The 22857-nt window shown below is 42.9% G+C and overlaps 1 protein-coding gene across 3 annotated transcripts in view; it reads right to left on the bottom strand.

Annotated features, from left to right (window-relative positions):
* PARVA (parvin alpha) overlaps window positions 1–22857 on the bottom strand; it is an 81800-nt gene that overhangs the window by 20741 nt on the left and 38202 nt on the right. For 2 of the 3 annotated variants that reach the window (XM_073658271.1, XM_073658272.1), the window contains exons 2-3: window positions 2655–2744; window positions 2502–2572 (exon numbers count right to left, since the gene is read on the bottom strand). In XM_073658271.1, coding sequence (XP_073514372.1) covers window positions 2502–2572; window positions 2655–2744 — 161 coding nt within the window. Of the gene's footprint in view, window positions 1–2501; window positions 2573–2654; window positions 2745–8619; window positions 8932–22857 lie in introns of those variants that run through there. The other variant, XM_073658273.1, reaches the window with a different exon arrangement.

Raw genomic sequence — 22857 nt, forward strand, 5'->3', positions numbered from 1 at the left:
CAAACATTAGCGGCCTCATATCAAGAAAACGTTTTATCCCTTTCTGTGGGAGAAATCCTTTTTAGTCACAAAGCAAAGCATACACTTAAGAAGATAATGTGAAAATTGCCAAGACGTCGCAGCAACAGTTTGTTTATTCTGCCAACCCCACAGGCGCGGGCGCATTGACCATTTTCTATTGCACATTCTAAACAAGTTACAAGGATATCAGTCAAATCACCGCTCGGAATCACGGAGAGGAACAGATGAACACGTGTACTTAATGCATGTGTAAAACAATTCCATCGCATTCTATAGGGTTTGTTTAACGCGCAGAGTGATACAAAGACTGTATGAGAATAATGCCGAGAAAATATTCCAGTTATTCACTTAAAAGCACCATTGTCTGTGGCGGCCATTGTACTGGAAGCAAAAAGCTGTAATTCAAAAGATATAAAAGCTATCTTGTAAGGTAATGCAGACATCTAATATCACGCATATGGGGAACGTGCAGAAGCAAAGAGCCAGCATAAAACAAACTCTGGGGTATGGGAGGGCATCATGGGCCCTACAATAAATTATGCTACCTATATATGGTCCAACACTGGCATTATTATACAGCAACCTACACAAGCGACTGACTGACAAGCGGCTGTTCATGGCTTCTTAGGGAAATTAACAATTCCAATGGTTAGAAGGAATTAAGGATCATGTGGCTTAGGGTTAGCATGTCAAGGTAGGGAGGCTTATTTGCCGTGCAATGCTCCTCTGGGAAATTTAATATGCAAATTGCCTCTTCAAAGAGAAAGAGGACTTGAACTCTATAGTGCCACCTACTGGAAGCAGCACGGTGAATAGGCCTCCTTACCTTGACATGTCAGAGCCGGTATGTCACTCTCCACAAGGAGAAACGTTGCCCCTTAGACCTCAGTCTAGAGCCTCTCACCTAGCCAAATCAGTTCTCATACTTTGCACTGATGAGGCCCAATAGCCCGAAATACTGTCTGCAAAATGAGATTCTGATTTGGCTATTATCCTAAGTCATATTGCACGACTCGTTAAAGGGTTCTTTGTGACTTGTAGGATTGCTGCTTTCAATAGGTGGCGCTATAGAGTTCAAGTCCTCTTTCTCTCTGAAGAGGCAAATTGCATATGACAATCCTCTGTGAACTAAAAACATTCCCAGAAACAAATCTCTCTCCTGTGTAGATACTTTGCTATAATGTATCAGTGTAGGTAAAATGTATCAGTCTGGAGTGCAGGCTGTTTCGCTCACAGAGGATTGTCTAGACTGGATGCAACTGAAAAAACTTTCAGGCCTTGATGCATCTTCTTCACCTTTGTGCCTGATTTTTGTCTAGTTTTATGTGTTTTGTCTTTTTTTGTTTGCACCCAATTCAGAATTCTATTTTTTTTAAATCTTCTTTATATGTGCTCGCCTATTTTTTTGTTTTGTTTTGTTTTCTGATTTGCGGGTGGAATATAGTGATTCCAGATGTTTTTAGCAGATTCTTTAATTTACGACTTTTTTTTAAAAGAATTTACAATATTTTGCGCAACTCCAACTCCAGTACCATCCTGGAGTTATTTTATGCACATCATGAAAAATATCCCATTCTTTTTGCTCAAAAAGTCACAAAAATAGTTAATAACCGTCACTAGTCACTACTCATGGACAAGCCGTTAGGCTGCGTAGTCAAGAGGTCTGAGGTCAAAAGCCAGGAGAATTCGTCATAGACAGAGGAGTGAGACAAAGGCGTAGTCAGGAAACAGTCCAAGGTCAATATTCCAAGAAGGGAGCGGATCAGGACAAAAGTCTAGGCAATTGAAAGGTCAAGACAAATCGTAGGTCAAGCAGCAACGATCAGAATAGCATAGTTGGGATGGACAGGGTTAAATCCCAGCTTTGCAATGCTTGATTAGATGCACCTGCAGTGTTTCTCTAAAAAGCAAGAAGTAGATTCATTGTGAGGCAATCTCCTGAGAAAGTGTCAGTCTGCTGGATGTTGAGCAGAGTTGAGGCTGCTACTAGTGAGTGACCAGCCAAAATGTGAGCTGTAGCTGAGAGAGAGAGACGCATGCCGGGGTTCCTCTCTGAATGGAGACTGCGCTAAGCAGTCTGTTTATGAGAGCTGCAGAGAATCGGGTGGAGGCTGCAGCCTGTTCAGTGTGAACTGTGCAGGGAGTTGAACACTTGTGTGAAAAGCAATAAAAACGGCATTGCCTGTGTGAACACTATCTAAGGCCTAAGGCCTACCAGAGAGAGTAAATCCCTACACACAAGATAAAAAAGAAGTGGGACTTATAACAATCCCCCACAAATAAGGACCTAAGCAACTTTATATTCATTGACAACCAGCAGAGATCCTGAAAATACTGAGGAATTGAATATATTACAAATTATATAATACAGATATTATAGAAATTATATATACTGAATTATATTACAAAGTTGTTGGCCTTTTATTATACTATGATTATGATATAGTGACATAACTAAATGCATAGTAAATATCTTGTACCTTCATGAGCTCCTGTAGTCGGGGGTCACTTCTAGAGTAGGGGTCAATCATGGTCCTCACCTCATTCTCCTCTTTAGAAAAAAAAAATTACATATATTATAGAAAACAAGTGATCAATAATCCGCAAACACCTGTGACAGGATTATAACTCACCCAACATGGTATCCTCCGGGTCCAATTCATAAGGAATTGGATTAAGGGGTAGATTGATGGCATTGATGCCTTCTTCTTGGAGATCCGATACTGAAAAAAAGCATAAGAGTGTAATAACTACAGGAACGTTTGACAACCATTAATCATCTATTTTGTGTATACAGCTTCTATGCAAACTGATGTGTCTCCATGGTTACAGACTACAAACAAACACTCTTGTAGTCCTAGGTGGTTATACCCTACAACATATATTCGGAAGGATAAACAAGAGGAAGGTGACAGATGTGATCACAGGGTTTTTTTTTTCCTTAGTCTTCAAAGGTCATCGAGGAAGCTGTATACCGGAAAGCTGGCTATTTTTCTTTTTAGCAATATGAGAAATAATTACAAAAATATTCATACCCCCTGAATATGGAAAAAGTTACCAATTTAAAGGACACAATATCCAGCATTTTCTTGAAGATCTTCCCTGTGCTCTGACAGAACACACAGACATTCTCATTTAATTGAAAGTATTTTTCAGGAAATGATTCTGTACAGAAACATCGCTCCTATTCCATTATCTCCTGATTCCCTGCCAAGTAAATATGCAAACTGCTCTACAAACGTCTATTTGCTTTCCCAGCGCACTAGAAAAAGCCGCCATTATGTGGCACAGGGACTCATTTTAACGGATAAACAGAGCACAAGATGATGTAATTACATTGAGACACATGCAGGGAGCTCGCAGTCCACAAGCATCGCCCCGCAGGCCAGGGTCTCCACGTACACCTGACCCCCAGCTTGGCACATTCACATCAAGGACCGACAAAACAATCCTGGGGAATTAGCAAACCACAGGAGCGCATTAGCAGCAGTAGCTTCAGAGCAGCATTTCTCTCTGCACATTAGCTCCTATGGCTTCAGAGCAGCACTTCACTCATGTCAATCACCGGTGTGGGGAAAACACTCCCATCAGATTTATTCACTTATTGTCAGATTGTAGGTGATAATTTATTGACTGACAGCCACAAACCTTATCTAGAAGATGATCGGTCCTTTGGGAAACCGGTCATGTAAACGGCAATGTTGTATACTATGTGCTCACGATGCAGATTTGAAGCAGAAATTCCATGAGCATTTCTGCATCTCCTTGGCAGAAAAAACGCATGCAGATTTTACATGTATTTTTTAAGCGTTTTTCAAGCATTTTTACATGCGTTTATGCATGCATTGTTTTCAAGCGGTTTTCCAAGCGATTTTGAACATCGCTTGGAAAAGGGCTTGACAAGTTGGTCACACAATATAAATCCATGCAACTGGCATGGATTTATATCGTGTGACCAACTTATGAGGAGATTTCTGCTTCAAATCGTGCATCTAGTGTAAATAAAAAGAATTAAAAAGTAAAAAAAAAAAACAAAACCTTATACTCCGCTCTCCGGTGGCCCCCGGTCTCCTCCCGGCAGCAATCCTCTCTCCTGGTGTACTGGCAGGACCTGCGGTGACGTTATTTAGTCAGCTGATGGTCGCGTGATCATCAACTGACTAAATTACGTCACCGCAGGTCCTGCCAGTACACCAGGGACCACCGAGGAGAGAGGATCACCGCCAGGAGGAGACCGGGGGCCGCCGGAGAGCTGAGCATGAATACTTTTTTTTATTTTTTACTTTATAATTCTTTTTTAACTTGCAGGTACGATGGTACCCGGGTTGGATGAGAGTCTCCTCTTCTCCAGACCCGGGTACCATCCGTGCATTGAACCGCATAATATCCGCATGTGTACATGTGGATGTTATGCGGTTCAATGCAAGTCAATGGACGCGATTTCACCACTAAATCACGCCCAAATTGGTTATGCTGCGGATTTTTCCACAATGATAATCCGCAGCGGAAATTTCCGCAGCATGTGCACAGCACATGCGGATTATCATTGGGAAACATGGCAGACATCTTAACAAGAGATTTTAATGCGTCTCCCCAGAAACGCATTAAATCTACATTGTGGGCACACAGCCGGACCATGATATCACTGGGGGTCCCAGCGGCAGGTGATTGTGGCTCTGAAACTCCAAGACCAAAGCTCTTCAGCCCTGTCTTCAATGGGGTAGAGGTGTACATGATCGGCCTCTGCTCCATTCATAGTCTGTGAGGCTGCCGAGCGCAGCTTTTGGCCATTTCTGGCAGTCCTATAGACAATGAGAGGAGCAGCTGCCGCTCACAGGGCTCCAGAACCCTGACCATGGTATCATTGGGGGTCCAGGCGCAGGTGATTGGGGCTCTGGAACTCACAGAGCAAAGCTCCTCATCCTTGTCGTCTCCATTCATAGTCTGTGAGGCTGCCGAATGCAGTTCTTGCCCATTTCCGACAGTCCCATAGGCAATGAATGGAGCATATGCCATGCACGGGGCTACAGAACCTTCATCCCAGGATCACTGGGGGTCCCAGCATTTGGATCCCCAGTGATCCTTTATTTTCATTAAAAAAAAATAAAACCACTCAGTAATTTTCTTTTAGTTTCTCCATTTATAAACCTGCTCTGTCACCTCAAGGAAAGAATTAAGCAACTGTGCAAATAGTGTAGATTAAAAAAATCTCCTTCCATTTTAGGTTTACAGCTCCTATGCACACCTGTGTCTCCGTAGTTACAGACTACAAACAAACCTATGTAGTCTGATCTAGTAGTTGTGTTACTTCGTTCCATCTGCTTTCTCCTCTGCTGTCTGTAAATTACCAACAATATCTGAGGAGTAACGTACGACTGCAAGATCGGGCTACACAGGGCTTGCTTGTAATCATGGAGACACCTGGGTCCTGGGGCCCAAGAACCCTGTGCCACATAAATGTCACATGGTAGGCGTCAGGCCCCGTTAAAGATTTTGCATTGGGGCTCAGGAGCTGCAAGATTCGCCTACAAAAAGGAAATGGCTATGCAATATGATAGGAGATGTATAATTATAGATTTCTTATCCATATATACAGTACAGACCAAAAGTTTGGACACACATTGTCATTTAAAGAGTTTTCTGTATTTTCTTGACTATGAAAATTGTACATTCACACTGAAGGCATCAAAACTATGAATTAACACATGTGGAATTATATACTTAACAAAAAAGTGTGAAACAACTGAAAATATGTCTTATATTCTAGGTTCTTCAATGTAGCCACCTTTTGCTTTGATGACTGCTTTGCATACTCTTGGCATTCTCTTGATGAGCTTCAAGAGGTAGTCACCGGAAATGGTCTTCCAACAATCTCGAAGGAGTTCCCAGAGATGCTTAGCACTTGTTGGCCCTTTTGCCTTCACTCTGCGGTCCAGCTCACCCCAAACCATCTCGATTGGCTTCAGGTCTGGTGACTGTGAAGGCCAGGTCATCTGGCGTAGCACCCCATCACTCTCCTTCTTGGTCAAATAGTCCTTACACAGCCTGGAGGTGTGTTTGGGGTCATTGTCCTGTTGAAAAATAAATGATGGTCCAACTAAACGCAAACCGGATGGAATAGCATGCCGCTGCAAGATGCTGTGGTAGCCATGCTGGTTCAGTATGCCTTCAATTTTGAATAAATCCCCAACAGTGTCACCAGCAAACCACCCCCACACCATCACACTTTCTCCTCCATGCTTCACGGTGGGAACCAGGGATGTAGAGTCCATCCGTTCACCTTTTCTGCGTCGCACAAAGACACGGTGGTTGGAACAAAAGATCTCAAATTTGGACTCATCAGACCAAAGCACAGATTTCCACTGGTCTAATGTCCATTCCTTGTGTTCTTTAGCCCAAACAAGTCTCTTCTGCTTGTTGCCTGTCCTTAGCAGTGGTTTCCTAGCAGCTATTTTACCATGAAGGCCTGCTGCACAAAGTCTCCTCTTAACAGTTGTTGTAGAGATGTGTCTGCTAGAACTCTGTGTGGCATTGACCTGGTCCTTTCCTGGGGCGGTCCTCATGTGAGCCAGTTTCTTTGTGGCGCTTGATGGTTTTTGCAACTGCACTTGGGGACACTTTCAAAGTTTTCCCAATTTTTCGCACTGACTGACCTTCATTTCTTAAAGTAATGATGGCCACTCGTTTTTCTTTACTTAGCTGCTTTTTTGTTGCCATAATACAAATTTTAACAGTCTATTCAGTAGGACTATCAGCTGTGTATCCACCTGACTTCTGCACAACACAACTGATGGTGCCAACCCCATTTATAAGGCAAGAAATCCCACTTATTAAAGCTGACAGGGCACACCTGTGAAGTGAAAACCATTTCCGGTGACTACTTCTTGAAGCTCATCAAGAGAATGCCAAGAGTGTGCAAAGCAGTCATCAAAGCAAAAGGTGGCTATTTTGAAGATCCTAGAATATAAGACATATTTTCAGTTGTTTCACACTTTTTTGTTAAGTATATAATTCCACATGTGTTAATTCATAGTTTTGATGCCTTCAGTGTGAATGTACAATTTTCAAAGTCATGAAAATACAGAAAACTCTTTAAATGAGGTGTGTCCAAACTTTTGGTCTGTACTGTACATTATATAATTAATCAAAGTTGAACAAACTCATAGCAGTTATATAAAAAATTGGTCTATTACAAGTGCATAGCTTACAGTGATTTCTTGCATAACAGTCTTACTGCATCTTGTAAGACTGCATAACGTCAGCCGTGCAGCGGGATCTGAGACGAGACCCTATTGCTAGTTATATAATTCAGCTGGGAAAAATAAAGTCTGCAGCTTGGATGCTTGCACAACACAATCCCTAATAAGGCAACATCCCTGAAAATTACAAATTCCCCAGGAAATATAAGTAATTAAAACCCCTTTCTAGATTTGAGCAAAAGCCCCTCTCACTTATTCCATCAAGGTCACAGGTTGCCCACCTGACCACCCACTGACTTTGAAAATCTAATCTAATATTACTCCATTAGCAGGTCACGGCAGCTGCAAGGCTATGTTCACACATCATGGTTTTTTTTGGCGTCAATTTTCTGCAGCAAAACCTGATCTTCAAGGGCATTTTGTTCAGGATTTTTCTTGCAGTTTTGGTGCGTTTTTTTTCCAGCTTTTTTTCACTGTCCTTCTGTCTCTTTTAATGCATGTACATAAAGTTCTGTGAAAAAAATAACCCCATTCTATTTTGGCATCAAAAACGCTGATACAAATTTTTTGCGTTTTTGATGCATTTTTTTCACCACTCATTACTTCTTATGGGTGAAAAAAAGCTGAAAAAACTCTGAAAGAAGTGACATGCTCCATTTTCCAAAAAAAACATTCAAGGCACAAAATCCTGAACAAAAAAAAAAACCATGATGTGTGAACAGAGAATTCTGGTTTCTCATAGACTTTGCTGGTACTGCAAAGCGCAGCTGAAAATTTGCATAAAAAACTGCATCAAAAAAACCTGATGTGTGAACATAGCCTAAGAAGGATTTATCTGGCATGTGCCTTTTTTTTTTCCATTTTACTTTGTGTCGTCTGTGTAACATTAACACAAGCACAGCAGAGCTGAGTTTGTCATTTGGCACAACTCATGCAACTTTCTAAAGGACTAAAAAAAAAAAAAAAACAGTAAAGTGATCAAGTCGGCTCAGCTTCATCTGGCTGGAAGATAAACCTACAGGGAAAGTAAATCAGCACCACTACGTCAGGATGGATTTAATCTGTCCCAGCCCCAACAGGCAGAAATTGTCATTATTGCAACCTTAAAAAGTTTGATATATCCAGCACTTTCTAAATAGATGTAGCAGAGCTAAATTTGTCACTCACCAAGAATCTAAGAGGTAAAGCAGGTAGCCACCACATTGTGATATAAGTTAGTCGGCTTCTCCTGTATATACATTGATCAATGTCAGAAGGATATGGAATTAACTTGTCGACATCCATATTTTGCATAGTCCTTGCCCTGGATGTCAATGAGCTATGAAAATGGCGCGACTAGAAATACGAGGAGGTAATAGCACCATCTCCTGTGCATCACCCCTAGGATTTGGCATCTTACCTTTAGAACACAGTGCACCGCAACCCATGGTGCCTCCACCCAGCCACGGGCATGTTTTCTGAGCACGGAGTGATGTTTAAATGACGATCAGGGTCGACCGGTGAAAAGGACGATGCTGTACGAAGACACCAAATCCCATCTTTACTAGCAGCAGAGCAGCACTGGGAGCTCTGACTGGTCGTCTGTATAATTTAATATGGAGCCACAGGAGAATCACGAATAATGTGCAGAGCGGCGATACACGGCCTCCCAGCATCTGCAAGCTACAGCCCAGAGATAACGTGTCCTGATCTCACAGCAGCCGCCATGTACCAGCTTCGAGCAGGGGGACTCAGGCTGAATACAGATCAACCTAAGGAAAGCTTCATAGGCGGCCATCCCAAAATCAGAACCCTACACAAGGGGAATGCAAAAAAAATCCCAAACAACTGCAGTTGTCATCTCTAGGATTACAACTTCTATCTTTTCTTATTTGTTTCCAGGAACGAGTGACGACCAATATGTACACCAATATAAGGTTATATACTGTATACAAACACTATGCAATTAATAAATACATGAATCCCACCATAGCTGCACACATAAACCATGAGGTGCTTAGCTAACATTTTTGATCAAGTATGTACAAGGTGACCCCATTAGATGGATCCCAACTATATTAACTCACCTCTCTATGTGCCTATCCAGGTAGCAAATGAACTGTGGAAGAGATCCGACTTAGCCCTAATTAAAAAACGTTTTGGAAAGACTGGGGGGAAAGGGCGCACTGTCCATAGGGAAGCCACATCACCCATGCAAAATGCAGAAAAATATAGAACAAGGCCTATACTGTGGTATTAAATTAATGTGCAGGTGCATGAGGTTATTAATGGTTGTCAGAGAAATGATGTGCCATGCTGAATGCACTTAGGCACAAAAATCATCAAGATCCGCTGCTGGCAGCTCCTGTGCAATTGCTGACCAATGACGTTCTAGATGTGCTTGATTGAAGATGCTGCAGGACACTGTAGCACGTTTAGGACACGCAGACTGCTCAGAGTAGCACAAGCAACATACGGCCCGGCCCGGGGTTGTCTTGTAGAAAAATGTCCCCTGGGACACATACAGTTGTGCTCAAAAGTTTACATACTCCGGCAGAATTTTTCCTTTCTTGGCCTTGTTTCAGAGAATATGAATGATAACAAAAAAATGTTTTCTCCACTCATGGTTATTGGTTGGGTGAAGCCATTTATTGTCAAACTACTGTGTTTTCTCTTTTTAAATCTTAATGACAACCAAAAACATCCAAATGCCCCTGATCAAAAGTTCACATGCCCCAGTTCTTAATACCGTGTATTGCCCCCTCTAACATCAATGACAGCTTGAAGTCTTTTGTGGCAGTTGTGGATGAGGTTCTTTATTTTCTCAGATGGTAAAGCTGCCCAATCTTCTTGGCAAAAAGCCTCCAGTTCCTGTAAATTCCTGGACTGTCTAGCATGAACTGCGCACTTGAGATCTCCCCACAGTGGCTCAATGATATAGAGGTCAGGAGACTGAGATGGCCACTCCAGAACCTTCACTTTGTTCTGCTGTAGTCAATGACAGGTCGACTTGGCCTTGTGTTTTGGATTGTTGTCATGTTGGAACATCCAAGTAAGTCCCATGCGCAGCTTCCGGGCTGATGAGTGCAAATTTGCCTCCAGTATTTGCTGATAACATGCTGCATTCATATTTCCTGTTGACCTCTCTCCAAATGTAACGTTTATGGTCGTAGCCAAAAAGTTCAAATTTGGTCTGATCACTCCAAATTACCTTGTTTCAGAAGTTTTGAGGCTTGTTTCTGTGCTGTTTGGCGTATCGTAGGCGAGATACTTTGTGGCATTTACGCAATAATGACTTTCTTCTGGCGACTCGACAATGCAGCCCATTTTTCTTCAAGTGTCTCCTTATTGTGCATCTTGAAACAGCCACACCGATAGTTTTCAGAGAGTCCTGAATTTCAGCTGATGTTATTTGTGGGTTTTTCTTTGCATCCTGAACAATTTTCCTGGCAGTTGTGGCTGAAATTTTTATTGGTCTACCTGACTGTGGTTTGGTTTTTACAGAGCCCCTGATTTTCCATTTGTTAATCACAGTTTGAACGCTGCTAACTGGCATTATCAAGTCCTTGGATATTTTTTTGTATCACTTTCCTATGTTATACAGTTCAAGTACCTTTTCCCGTAGATCCGTTGACAATTCTTTTGCTTTCCCCATGACTCAGAATCTAGAAACCTCAGTGGCTGGATGAAAGATGCAAGAGTCTGTCTGGATCCCAGAAACTCACTCAGCTTTTATGCACACACACTGATTACAAGCAAACAGGTCACAGGTGATGATGTTACCTTTAGTAGCCATTCAAACCCATTTATGTCAAATTCTGTGCATGTTATCAGGCCAAAATCACCAGGGTATGTGAACTTTTGATAAGGGTCATTTGGATGTTTTTGGTTGTCATTAAGATTTAAAAAGAGAAAACACAGTAGTTTGACAGTAAATGGCTTCACCCAACCAATAACCATGAGTGGAGAAAAAGTTTTTTTGTTAGCATTCATATTCTCTGAAACAAGGCCAAGTAAGGAAAAATTCTGCCGGGGTATGTAAACTTTTGAGCACAACTGTATATCACACGCACAGTACCATTTCTCCTGATGTGTAATTCTCAGTACCTGTATTACGCTGTATATGCTCATTTATGCTGAGCACTGTATATATATATATATATATATATATATATATATATATAAAAATACAAGTACACTTCAGCAGATTTGTCAGAAAACCTTTTTATTTCCTTTCAGAATAAAGATTTTGTATGGGATACCATGCTACAAAATACTCCCACAAACATGACCCATTAATTGCAAACAAGATTTGTTATTGTTTTCCTAACAAATTCATTCAAGATCATGTTGCAATTAATGAGTACACATCATTGAAAGTCTTAAAAAGTTGACTATACAGCATTATTTTACAAAGAAAATCCCTTCTCATTTCATGCTGTCAGCAATTGCACCACATGGAAGAGAAATGTCACAAAACCTGAGAAAGAAAACAATTTTCACAAGAAAGGTGAAGGCTATAAGAAAATCAGCAAAGCTTTACTTATCAGTCACAATAATGTAGCAAAATTGATACAAAAATGTAACACAGATGGAATTGAAACCATCTCAAAGAGATGTCTAAGCCACCATGGGAGGTAACACCTGAGCAGGATCTTTCTCTGATGAGAAGGGTTGAAGAAAATTGACATGTAAGCTCTACAAGAAGTAGAAAACCAAACTGGAGTGAATGTTTCCAGTGACACAATACGGCATACACTGCAGAGGAAAGGCATGAATGTCTGTCGTCCATGAAGGAAGCCTCTTCTAAAACCCATGCACAAAAAAAACTACAATTTTCCAGGGCCCCTGCTGAAAAATATGAAGACTACTGGGACTCTATACTCCAGAGTGATGATCGAAAGATAAATGTTTTTGAAAGTGATGGTTTCAAAACTGTATGGCGTCACAAAAGTGAGGAACACAAAGAAAAATGCATGGTGCTTACAGTGAGACATGGTGGTGGCAATGTCATTTGTAGGGCTGCATGAGCACTACTGGTGTCGGGGGCTACATTTCATTGATGGTATCATGATTTCACAGATTTATTGCTTTATAAATGCCAAAATCACTCGGTGCCCTTGGTGGACGTGTACTTTTCCAACATGACAATGATCCAAAACACACATCTAAGGCCACTGCTGCATTTTTGAAGAACGGGGTGAAAGTGACTCAGTGGCCGAGTGTCTCCTGATCAGCCCCCAACTGAACACCTATGGGGAAGTCTAAAGGGACAAGTTGTCATAACTCTCCATCCAACGCCCAGCTTCTAAAAGACGTCATTCTTGAAGAATGGAAAAGATAGATGTTACAGTATGTCGCCAACTTGTACATTCCAGGCCTAGAAGACTGTGCTGTGCTGTCCTACAAAATACTAGCTGTAATAGTTTTTGATGTGGGGTGTACTCATTTTTGCAGCAACTAATTTGAGTAAAACTGAAAATTTTGTAATGGAAGTTATATTATTCTCCTTTTATGTTCTGAATTAAAAAATGTTCTATGAAACTCAGTCTTGTCAAAATTCTGGAAATTGTTCTTGTGTTCAATGAGATATTGATTACAATCTTACTTTTCAAAGGGGGTGTACTCATTTATACTGAGAAAAGTAGCTCGTCTATCTTTTATATAATAATTATTTGCTATAAATCATCCTCTCAGGTAGGTAGATCACTTCACTTCATTCCGTCATTTCTTATATCTGTGACTGAACACTGGGAGACAATCAATATGGTTATTTTAGCTCCCAGAATGGTTTCCAATGAAGTTTGAGGGACCCCTGGATAATCTGCCTTTAATAAATTGGGGAAAGCTGTAGTGACCACAATATCCGGCCATCCGAGCAACATACATGAACTAAACAGACACTTTTTTGTATTTCTTGGAAGAAAAGAAATAATTTAAAGATTAAGGCTTTTTTCACACATCATGTTTTTTTCAGAGTTTCTTGATGCAATTTTTTTATGCAAATTTTCAGCTGCCTTTTGCAGTACCAGCAAAGTCTATGAGAAACCAGAATTCTCTGTTCACACATCATGTTTTTTTTTTCGTTCAAGATTTTGTGCCTTGCATGACTTTTTGGAAAATAGAGCACGTCACTTCTTTCAGCGTTTTTTCAACCATAGGAAGTAATGGGTGGTGTAAAAAACGCATCAAAAATTGTATCAGTGTTTTTTCTGTGTTTTTTCAGCGTTTTTGATGCCAAAATAGAATGGGGTTCTTTTTTTCACAGAACTTTATGTACATGCATAAAAAGAGACAGAAGGACATCGAAAAAAAGCTGAAAAAACATATTCCTTTGAAGATCAGGTTTTGCTGCAGAAAACTGACACCAAAAAAACCATGATGTGTGAGCACAGCCTTATATTTCCAGGAGACTTTTTATTTTGCATTACCCAGCATTTCCCCATAAATGGTCTTTTTCGAACATTCTCATAAATCATCGGCCACATCTGAGATTTCGGCTTGGGCCCCAGTATGCACAGAACGTACCATTAGTGACAGAACAGCTCAAAGACAATAAAAATCCTGGCAGGCGCATCTATCATGGGGGCGTAACACTATACAGTATATCGCATTAGCCTAGGAAACAAATACACTATGTAAAAACATCATTGGTACAATGCGAGCTTAAAAGGTTTGGGTCCACAAAGGAGAAGATGCAATTACTGCCTGTAATCTCAATCAGCGTCATGTGTAATTATATTATAGCGCTCTCGAAACAAGCCAGATACTGTCCGCCAGAGATACCCGGCTCTTTCATCTGTGGCATCTGCTCTCCAAACGACTGACATTTCTTCTACATATCAAGCATTCTGGAGAGATGTTTTATGCACGATTCATCTCATACTCAGAAACCAATACAGTAATACAGTATATAGCGGTAAAAGAAAAAAAAACGTACGTCTTTCCTGTTCAGCCTTACTCTACATCAATGGTGTATCATTCATTTAATCCATTTTTTTTTTATAATCCAGAAATGCTGATAATCTGGCACAAAACTGTAGCATAAATCTGAAAGTGACAAAGTAAACAAAGAGAACAGGACGTTCTGTAGGGCATTTTATACTCCATAAGTCTATGTTCACACTACGTTTTTTGAGCGGGTTCGTTCCAAAAGATTCTTGAAAAAAATAGGTCAGAAAGACTCTTAAAATCCATTTCTATTGTAAAACGACATTGCTGTTCATACGTTCAGGCTTTTGAGCGTTTTTAAAACTGCTTCAGGTTTCCACAAACGCCAAGCATTTAAAATATGTGACTGGACAAGTCTTTGGGCATTTTTCCGCTATGACACCGCTCAATAATTTACAAGTCTAAAAAAAAGCAAGCCTGTATAACGGATTTCAAAAAAACTTTATAAAAGTGGCAATAAAAAGGCACGAAAAATAGCTGAAAAAACATTAAGTAAAAACGCTGGTGGAAAAAAAAAGTAATTAACAAAGCACTTCAGGAAATGTCAAAATAAGGTTAAGAAAAATGCTCCAGAAGAACAAAATGCAGAGACAATGCCAGAGACAAGGAGCAATTCCTGAAGCATCTTTCGCTCAAAAAACACAGTGTGAACATAGCCTAAAAGGCTGATTGCCAAATGTATTTATTTATTTTATTTGCTTATATAGCGCCATTAATTCCACTGCGCTTTACAGACAATCTAGATTTCCTATCAGTATGTCTTTGGAGTGCGGGAGGAAACCAGAAAACCCAAAGGAAACCCACGCAAACACGGGGAGAACATACAATCTCCTTGCAGATGTTGTCCTTGGTGGGATTTGAACCCAGGACCCCAGTGCTACAATGCTAACCCCAAAGTCACCATGATGCCCAGATAAGACAATAGTAAAACTGGTGGCTACCTATAGAGCACAGTGCTTGCAAAAATGATTCTGTGACCTTCATGGATAATTACTGGTGCTTTTCTTGACTATCACAGTCACTTCAGTGTGAGTTTTATTTAAACTGTTCTCTGAGATACATTGAAGGAAAAGACAATTCACGGTTTTGGGCTGCGGTAACCGAAATGATGATCCTTGATCCAATATATAAAGAAGTGTTTTTTTATTCCACACCGGACTGGTGTCTTTCTCAAGTGTAAAAACCAACTGTACTTGAGAAAGATGCCAGCCGGCGTGGAATAAAAAACACTTCTTTATATATTGGATCAAGGATCATCATTTTGATTAGCGCAGCCCAAAACCATGAATTGTCTTTTCCTTCAATCATCCTGGAGGCGTCCAACCCACAGCTGTGGGGCAACAGCAACCATTATTGAGCTTTCCCTTGAGTTGTGCCTACCCAACCCGCTCAGGTGAGCAGATTACCTGGTTTTAATATGTTTTTATAAAGGTATCACCTTATGGTCTGGTGCGCTCTGTTTACAGTGTTTATCTACTCTGAGATACATTGTAACATTCAGACTTTCCCCTTTTCGACTCATTACTCTGAACACACATGTATAGAGGAACACGTCTGCGGCGGCTGCCAAGAAGACAGCTGGAAAAGTGCTTGTCCTAAAATCTGATACCAGCTGCAAAACTCAAGTGTTTCCATTTGTTTCAGCCTGCAATACTCAGCACATTTACTGCAAGCTAAACTCAATGACCGTTCCCCAAAAACCACAAACGATGCACAATACTCAGATATTATTGGTGATGCCACACAATAAAATAGGGGCTTGTATTGTCCATTGCTCTCCTGTAACATGTCATCCCCCAACTGACCCTTCATAACTGTGTAACTAGGTGGTCAAATAGTCAAATGCAAACCCCCAAAATTACACGTTGCACATTTCCATCAGGGAAAAATTTCCATATTGGAAATTTATTCTAAGCAAATGAATAGCATTACCGAGATCCCTGCTTGCTGCACATGTATGTAAGGGGTTAGCGAGAGTTTGCTACATTTATATCCACTGTTATAAAGGGATACCATTATGTATTCTGAGGACAGAAGGTAGATATGTGGTCCTACAGCTAACTGTAAACAGTAGAATTATGAATGCTGCTCTGGAGGTGTCTGGACTTAAAAGCTGGCCATACATTTGGGATTCCATATGTTTTAATTACCGTATTTTTCGGAATATAAGACGCACTTTTTTCCTCCAAAGCTTTGGAAGAAAGTGGGGGGGTGCATCTGACGCGCCCCCTGGGCCATGTTGTGCAGCGTTGCGCATGCGGGGAATACCCGGAGCCGGATCCGATAGGGGTAGTAGTCCTCGTGGCGGTGACCCGGTCCGTGCCCAGGGTGTCAAACTAAGTGGCGGTGCTTGGCATAAGATGTTGTATTGTTCGACTACGCCACCCGTGGATTGCGGTCAGTGGGGACCGCCGCTGCACTGCAGACCGCTGAGGCTGATGTTGTTTGTGCAGCTCAGTATGGGACGACTCCCCACGGGAGGAGTATTGCCTCAGGGCAGCTAGTGTGAAAATTGATAGGAGTGATGTTGTGAGGGTCCCAGTGCTAGTGGTGCTGGAGTGGCAAGGAATCACAGAGACTTGTGGTGCAGGTTTAAAGCTTTACTCACAGTTGTTGCTCCGGTCACTCCGGCCAGCAGTGACCACCCAAGCCGTGCTGCGTCCACCAGGTACGGGACTCGGCCAACTCCCAGGCAATTCCAGAGCGTGGTCCAGAGCTCCCCTCTCTTCCTTCCTACAGGCCGTCCCCACCAGGGACCCACCTTTGTCCGGCTCCCTCGGGCCTTCTGGTGGCGAAACCTTTCCCGGCTCCCCTGACCCTATACGTGGTATGCCTTCCTGGTGGATATGGTGAGGGGTCGCGCCAAGGCTTGACCACGACCTCCGGTTCCTGGCTGAGGATAATTGGCCTCTACCAGTTTGGGATCCGGTACCCTGTTCTGCCAACCCTTCACCCGTTAACTCGTGGGATCTCAGGGTTCCCTCTCTTCTTGCGTCTCTGGGCCTTTCCTGGTGTTCCTGTTCCTCCTTCTTCTTCTTTCTCTCTCTCTCTCTCTGCCTCAGGCCTCCACTTCAGGCCTGGCTCTGGAGCTGGGCCCGGACTGAGCCACAGCTCCCTGTCAGCCCTCTCTGGCTGAGCTCCTCTCCTCTTCTCCTCCAGACTGCGCTGAACCGAACTCACTGCTGTCCTAAGATGGTGCCCACCTTATATACTCCCTTCTGACACCCGAGCCCAGGTGACCAGCACCCAATGGGCTCCTACCTATGCCCAGAGTCCCTCCCCTGTCTGCTCCTACACCACTGAGATGTTCCTCCACCCTCCCCACTCCAGCCAGGGACAGAAGCTGTCGTACCTGCACATCTATCTGGTGGGAGTACCGTTGGTCTGTCCCCCGGAAATGGGGTGAGTGTAGTGCATGCAGCTAACTGAGCCCTGTTCCACACTCCATCCTTACCCGGGAGTGGAATACCACACCTCTGGTTCGAGGTGCAATACCCCTGTAGCAGCCGAGTCCTCGGGGTGCTACACATCTTATAGTCCGGATGTATCTGCTGTAGCTGTGGATGGGGGGGTGGGCTGCAGCACGGAGGAGCGGATAACAAAGACTGTAGCCGGCTGCTGCAGCTATGTGTGCCCGCTGTTAAAGAAAATTAATATTCACTGCTCCCCACGCCCATAGTCCCGCCCACCTCTATGCACTGAAGCCGGAGCCCGAGAGGTGGCAGAAACTATGGGAGTGGAGAGCAGTGAATATTCATTTTCTTTAATAGCGATCACACTGTTAGCCGCAGCCACCGCGTCTTGCAGCGGCTTGGCAATCACGTGTGCCCACTATTAAAGAGCATGAATATTCACTGCTCTCCATGCCCATGGGAGTGGAGAACAGTGAATATTTATTCTCTTAAATAGCGGGCACACGTGATCTACGATCAGCTGCAAGAGCTGAGGCTAACACTGTGCCCGCTAATAAAGAAAATGAATATTCACTGCTCTCCATGCCCATAGACCTGGCATGGAGAGCAGTGAATATTCCAGTAGCTGACCTCATCGTGTGGGAGCGCATGGCAGGGACATCATGCTCTGCGCCCCTTACACGCCGAGATCAGCTGCTGGCATCAGAACAGGGCGCCGTGCTGCGAGGGAGCGGAGGGAAAGTAAGTAGAATAGTTTATTTTTTTATGTGTACAGCATGTTGGGGGCCATATATACTATGATGGGGGGCCATGTATACCAGGATGGAAATGAGAGGGCCATATATACCAGGATGGGGATGAGGGGGCCATATATACCAGGATAAGGGGACTATATATACCAGGATGGGGATGAGGGGGACTATGTATACTAGGATTGGGATGAGGGGGCCATGTATAGCAGGATTGGGGATGAGGGGGCCATATTTACCAGGATGTGGTTGAGGTGGCTATATATACCAGGATGGGGATGAGGGGACCATGTATACCAGCATGGGAATGAGGGAGCCATATATACTAGTATGGGGATGACGGGGCCATGTATACCAGGATGGTGATGAGGGGGCCATGTATACAAAGATGGTGATGAGGGGGCCAACTATAACAGGATGGGGATGAGGGGGCCAAGTATACCAGGATGGGGATGAGGGGGCCATGTATAACTGGATGGGGTTGCTATGTATACCTGGATTGGGGGACATATATATCAGGATGGGGATCATATATACCTGGATAGGGGCTGTCATAGAAAATATTAAACATCTCTGAAGTCACTCACCCCCCTCCATCTTTTTCCCTCTGTCATTTGCAATCTGAGCTGACACTTAGATGTAGGATTGTACAGTAGACTGATACAGGTAGGAAATTGAATAGTGAACCAGGTTAATTAACATGCAAGAGCTTCTTGTAGGACAAAGAGCTATACAATTGACAGGTAATTTAGACTTCAGAGAGTTGGACAACCATAGAAACATGTGTTGACGAATAGACAAAGTTTAACATATGGACCAGGTGACTGAACGAGGATGTATATTGCTTATAGACAGAGAGTACAGACTGAATAGATAGGAAACAGCTTGTTAAGGATCAGAGGGAATATATCACACTCTTTAGAATAGCTATTTTCCGTCATAGGTGAACATTACTTTCATCCACAGGTATTTGCTGGACGCTGAAGCACCGAAAGAAAATATAGAATAGGGGAATTTCTACACATCAGATTGTGATGAGACATATATTTTTAGTGGAAGGGGTAATTGGGGAACAATATGTATATTTTTTCATATCTGTGACACCTGCCGATGAGCCGTAAATCAACATTGAAAAGATAACTGACAACAGCTATGCCATGTTTTGTCTCTAAGTAAAGATAAAATCCCGATGGAAAATATGCCGTCAATCTCCAACTTCTGCTATCATCTGGCAAGGAGTTATTGCACAGATTGGTAATTTCATAAAATCATGAAGGGCTGAGACTAGCCCATAACCCTGCCCATGTGAGGTCATCACCGGGGAGTGTGTGGGTGGGACTCAGGGACTGATAAAAGATCAAGCCGAATTAAGATCTGCGGTTCGTGCAGAGAAATACATATCATGTATGCAGGGACCCCGTTTGCTGAACAGCCCTCTCCTTCGGCTAAACTGAATCGTCTCTGCAATCTGTATAGTAAGTTCTTCTGTTAATCCCTTTTGTTTTCTGTGACTGTATATGCTGTATTGTTTTGTCCCCTTTGTAAAATCTTTTGTTTGTTTTTTTCATAAACACTGCCTCTCTTTGGATTAATTATAAAATTTCATAGTTCTGTTTCTTTTGTTCTGTAATCGTGTCTCGCCCCCTAGCCATACGTGATCAGATTCCAGGCGTTCAATCAGCCTGTATTTAAAAATGGATGGGTGGTAGCACCGAGTAGTCTGGGGTTATCGTGGAGTTAGCAGTGATAGCACAGCGGTATATACACATATTCCATATGTTGGAATCCGGAGGTGTATATGCCATACGCTCACTTTTAGTTTTCCGATAACTAATTAGTGGGAACAGCCTACGGCCTCCTCGGTTGATTGTCGGCCAATCGTGTAATTGTCAGGACGATAGGGGGCAGCAGAGAGCTGTTCGCTCCAAAGATCACAGCGGGTGGTCTCTGTGATAACTGGGATCTAAATCTCTGACAGGGACATATACAGGTGCATCTCACTAAATTAGAATATCATCAAAAAGTTAATTTATTTCAATTCTTCAATACAAAAAGTGAAATTCATGTATTATATAGAGTCATGACAAACAGAGTAAATTTCAAGTGTTTATTTCTGTTAATGTTGATGATTATGGCTTACAGCCAATGAAAACACAAAAGTCATTAACTCAGTAAATTAGAATAATAAACAAAAATACCTGCAAAGGCTTGCTAAGCATTTAAAAGGTCCCTTAGTCTGTTTCAGTAGGCTCCACAATCATGGGGAAGACTGCTGACTTGACAGATGTCCAGAAGGCAATCATTGACACTAAGTAAATGCAAAGTAAATTTTACATTTCATTTGGAAATCAAGGTCCCAGAGTCTGGAGGAAGAGTGGAGAGGCCACAATCCAAGCTGCTTGAGGTCTAGTGTGAAGTTTCCACAATCAGTGATGGTTTGGGGAGCCATGTCATCTGCTGGTGTAGGTCCACTGTGTTTTATCAAGACCAAAGTCAGCGCAGCCGTCTACCAGGACATTTTAGAGCACTTCATGCTTCCCTCTGCTGACAAGCTTTTTGGAGATGGAAATTTCATTCTCCAGCAGGACTTGGCACCTGTCCACACTGCTAAAAGTACCAATACATGGTTTAAAAACAACAGTATCACTGTGCTTGATTGGCCAGCAAACTCTCCTGACCTTATGGGGTATTGTCAAGAGGAATATGAGAGACACCAGACCCAACAATTGCCATGCAAGGTGTGGGAGAAAGACTTAGTGCAACACAGAGGGAAGAGGGAAAGGGAGCCCAGACACTAGGGAAAGGGGGGAGTGGAGACCTTCTAGTCTGGTCTAGTGTCACCCTGTCTCAACCACAGTCCCTATATTGGCTCTTCACCAATCGTCGTACGCGTGCCTCGCCCTGACTTTCCCTGGCGTATGGCTAAGGCTAGGGAAGAAAGGAGATGAGCACTAGTCGATCTCCACTAAACTTTATAGACAACAAGGGTAGACAAACAGGGGGGAATTGCTTAGATTTAGACGACTCCAAACAAATAAGCACACGGACTCAAGCTCCAGAGAGGATGGAGTATTGCTCTTGCTAAAGCCTCACAGGTAGTAATGAATATCGCCGGCACTTCCCTCTCAGACAGACCAGGTATTTATACACCCAGGCCAGGGAACTAATTAGCCAGAGGGAGGTAGCCGCTGGGTCCTAGACACAGCCAGCCTCTATGGAACACGATGTGGACCTTAAGTGCCTGAGGAAGTTCAAGACTAAACGCTGCTGGGTTAATGACGGCGGTTATTTTATAGGGACCAATAAACCTAGGTCCCAGCTTTCAAGAAGGAACTTTCAATCTTATATTCCTGGTAGACAACCAAACAAAGTCATTCACATTCAGGTCCGGACCTGGCAAGCGTTTACTGTCAGCTGTACGTTTATACCTGTCTCCCATGATGTTTAAATTTCTCAGCACACCCTGCCATACCGAGGAGAGCGACAAAGCAAACCGTTTCTCCTCATGAACTCCTGAAGCTCCTCCCGAACTAAAGGTACCAAATTGTGGGTGATAACCGTATGCACAGAAGAACGGTGACCTGCCAGTGGATTCTTAATGATGATTATTAATGGCAAATTCTGCCAGAGGTTGGTAGGATGCCCAATCCTTCTGATTTTCAGAAATGAAACACCTGAGGTAGGTCTCCAAATTCTGATTGACATGCTCGATCTGTCCATTCGACTGAGGGTGGAAGGCAGAGGAAAAGGGCAGCTGCACCCCAGTCGAGAACAGAATGCCTTCCAGAACTTGGAAACAAACTGGGTGCCCCGATCTGACACCACATCGGAGGGAACCCCGTGAATCTTCACAATCTCATTTATGAACACCTGAGCAAGTGTCTTGGCATTTGGAAGCGCAGGCAATGCGACAAAATGAACCATTTTACTAAACCTATCTACTACCACCAAAAACACCGTTTTGCCTGCAGAAACTGGTAGGTCAGTAATAAAATCCATGGACAAGTGTGTCCATGGCCTACTAGGAATAGATAGCGGAAGAAGAGTACCAGACAGACGGGTATGCGAAACCTTAGAATGCGCGCAAATACTACAAGCAGCTACGTGTTCAACCACATCCCGATGCAACCCCGGGCACCAAAAACGACGAGAGAGGAGGTCTGCGGTTGACTTACCACCTGGTTGCCCAGCAAGCATAGAGTTATGATGTTCCTTAATTACTTTGCGGCACAGATTAGACGGTACAAATAACTTTCCTAAAGGGCAGGAGGCAGGGGCGTTCCCCTGTGCCTCCAACACCTCATCCTCCAGTTTAGGACAAAGTGCCAAAATGACTACCCCTTTCTGTAATATCGGGGCAGAGTTCTCATGGTCACCAGGGAAGCTCCGGGACAAAGCATCAGCCTTGACATTTTTGACCCCTGGACGAAAAGTGACAACAAAATTGAACCTTGTAAAAAACAGGGACCATCTGGCTTGCCTAGGGTTGAGACGTTTAGCTGACTGGAGATATGACAGGTTTTTATGGTCAGTAACAACAGTAAT

The sequence above is a fragment of the Phyllobates terribilis genome, unplaced genomic scaffold, assembly GCF_046119375.1.
Source record: "Phyllobates terribilis strain yellow unplaced genomic scaffold, ASM4611937v1 Scaffold_13__5_contigs__length_258822181, whole genome shotgun sequence".
NCBI classification, from domain to species: Eukaryota; Metazoa; Chordata; class Amphibia; order Anura; family Dendrobatidae; genus Phyllobates; species Phyllobates terribilis.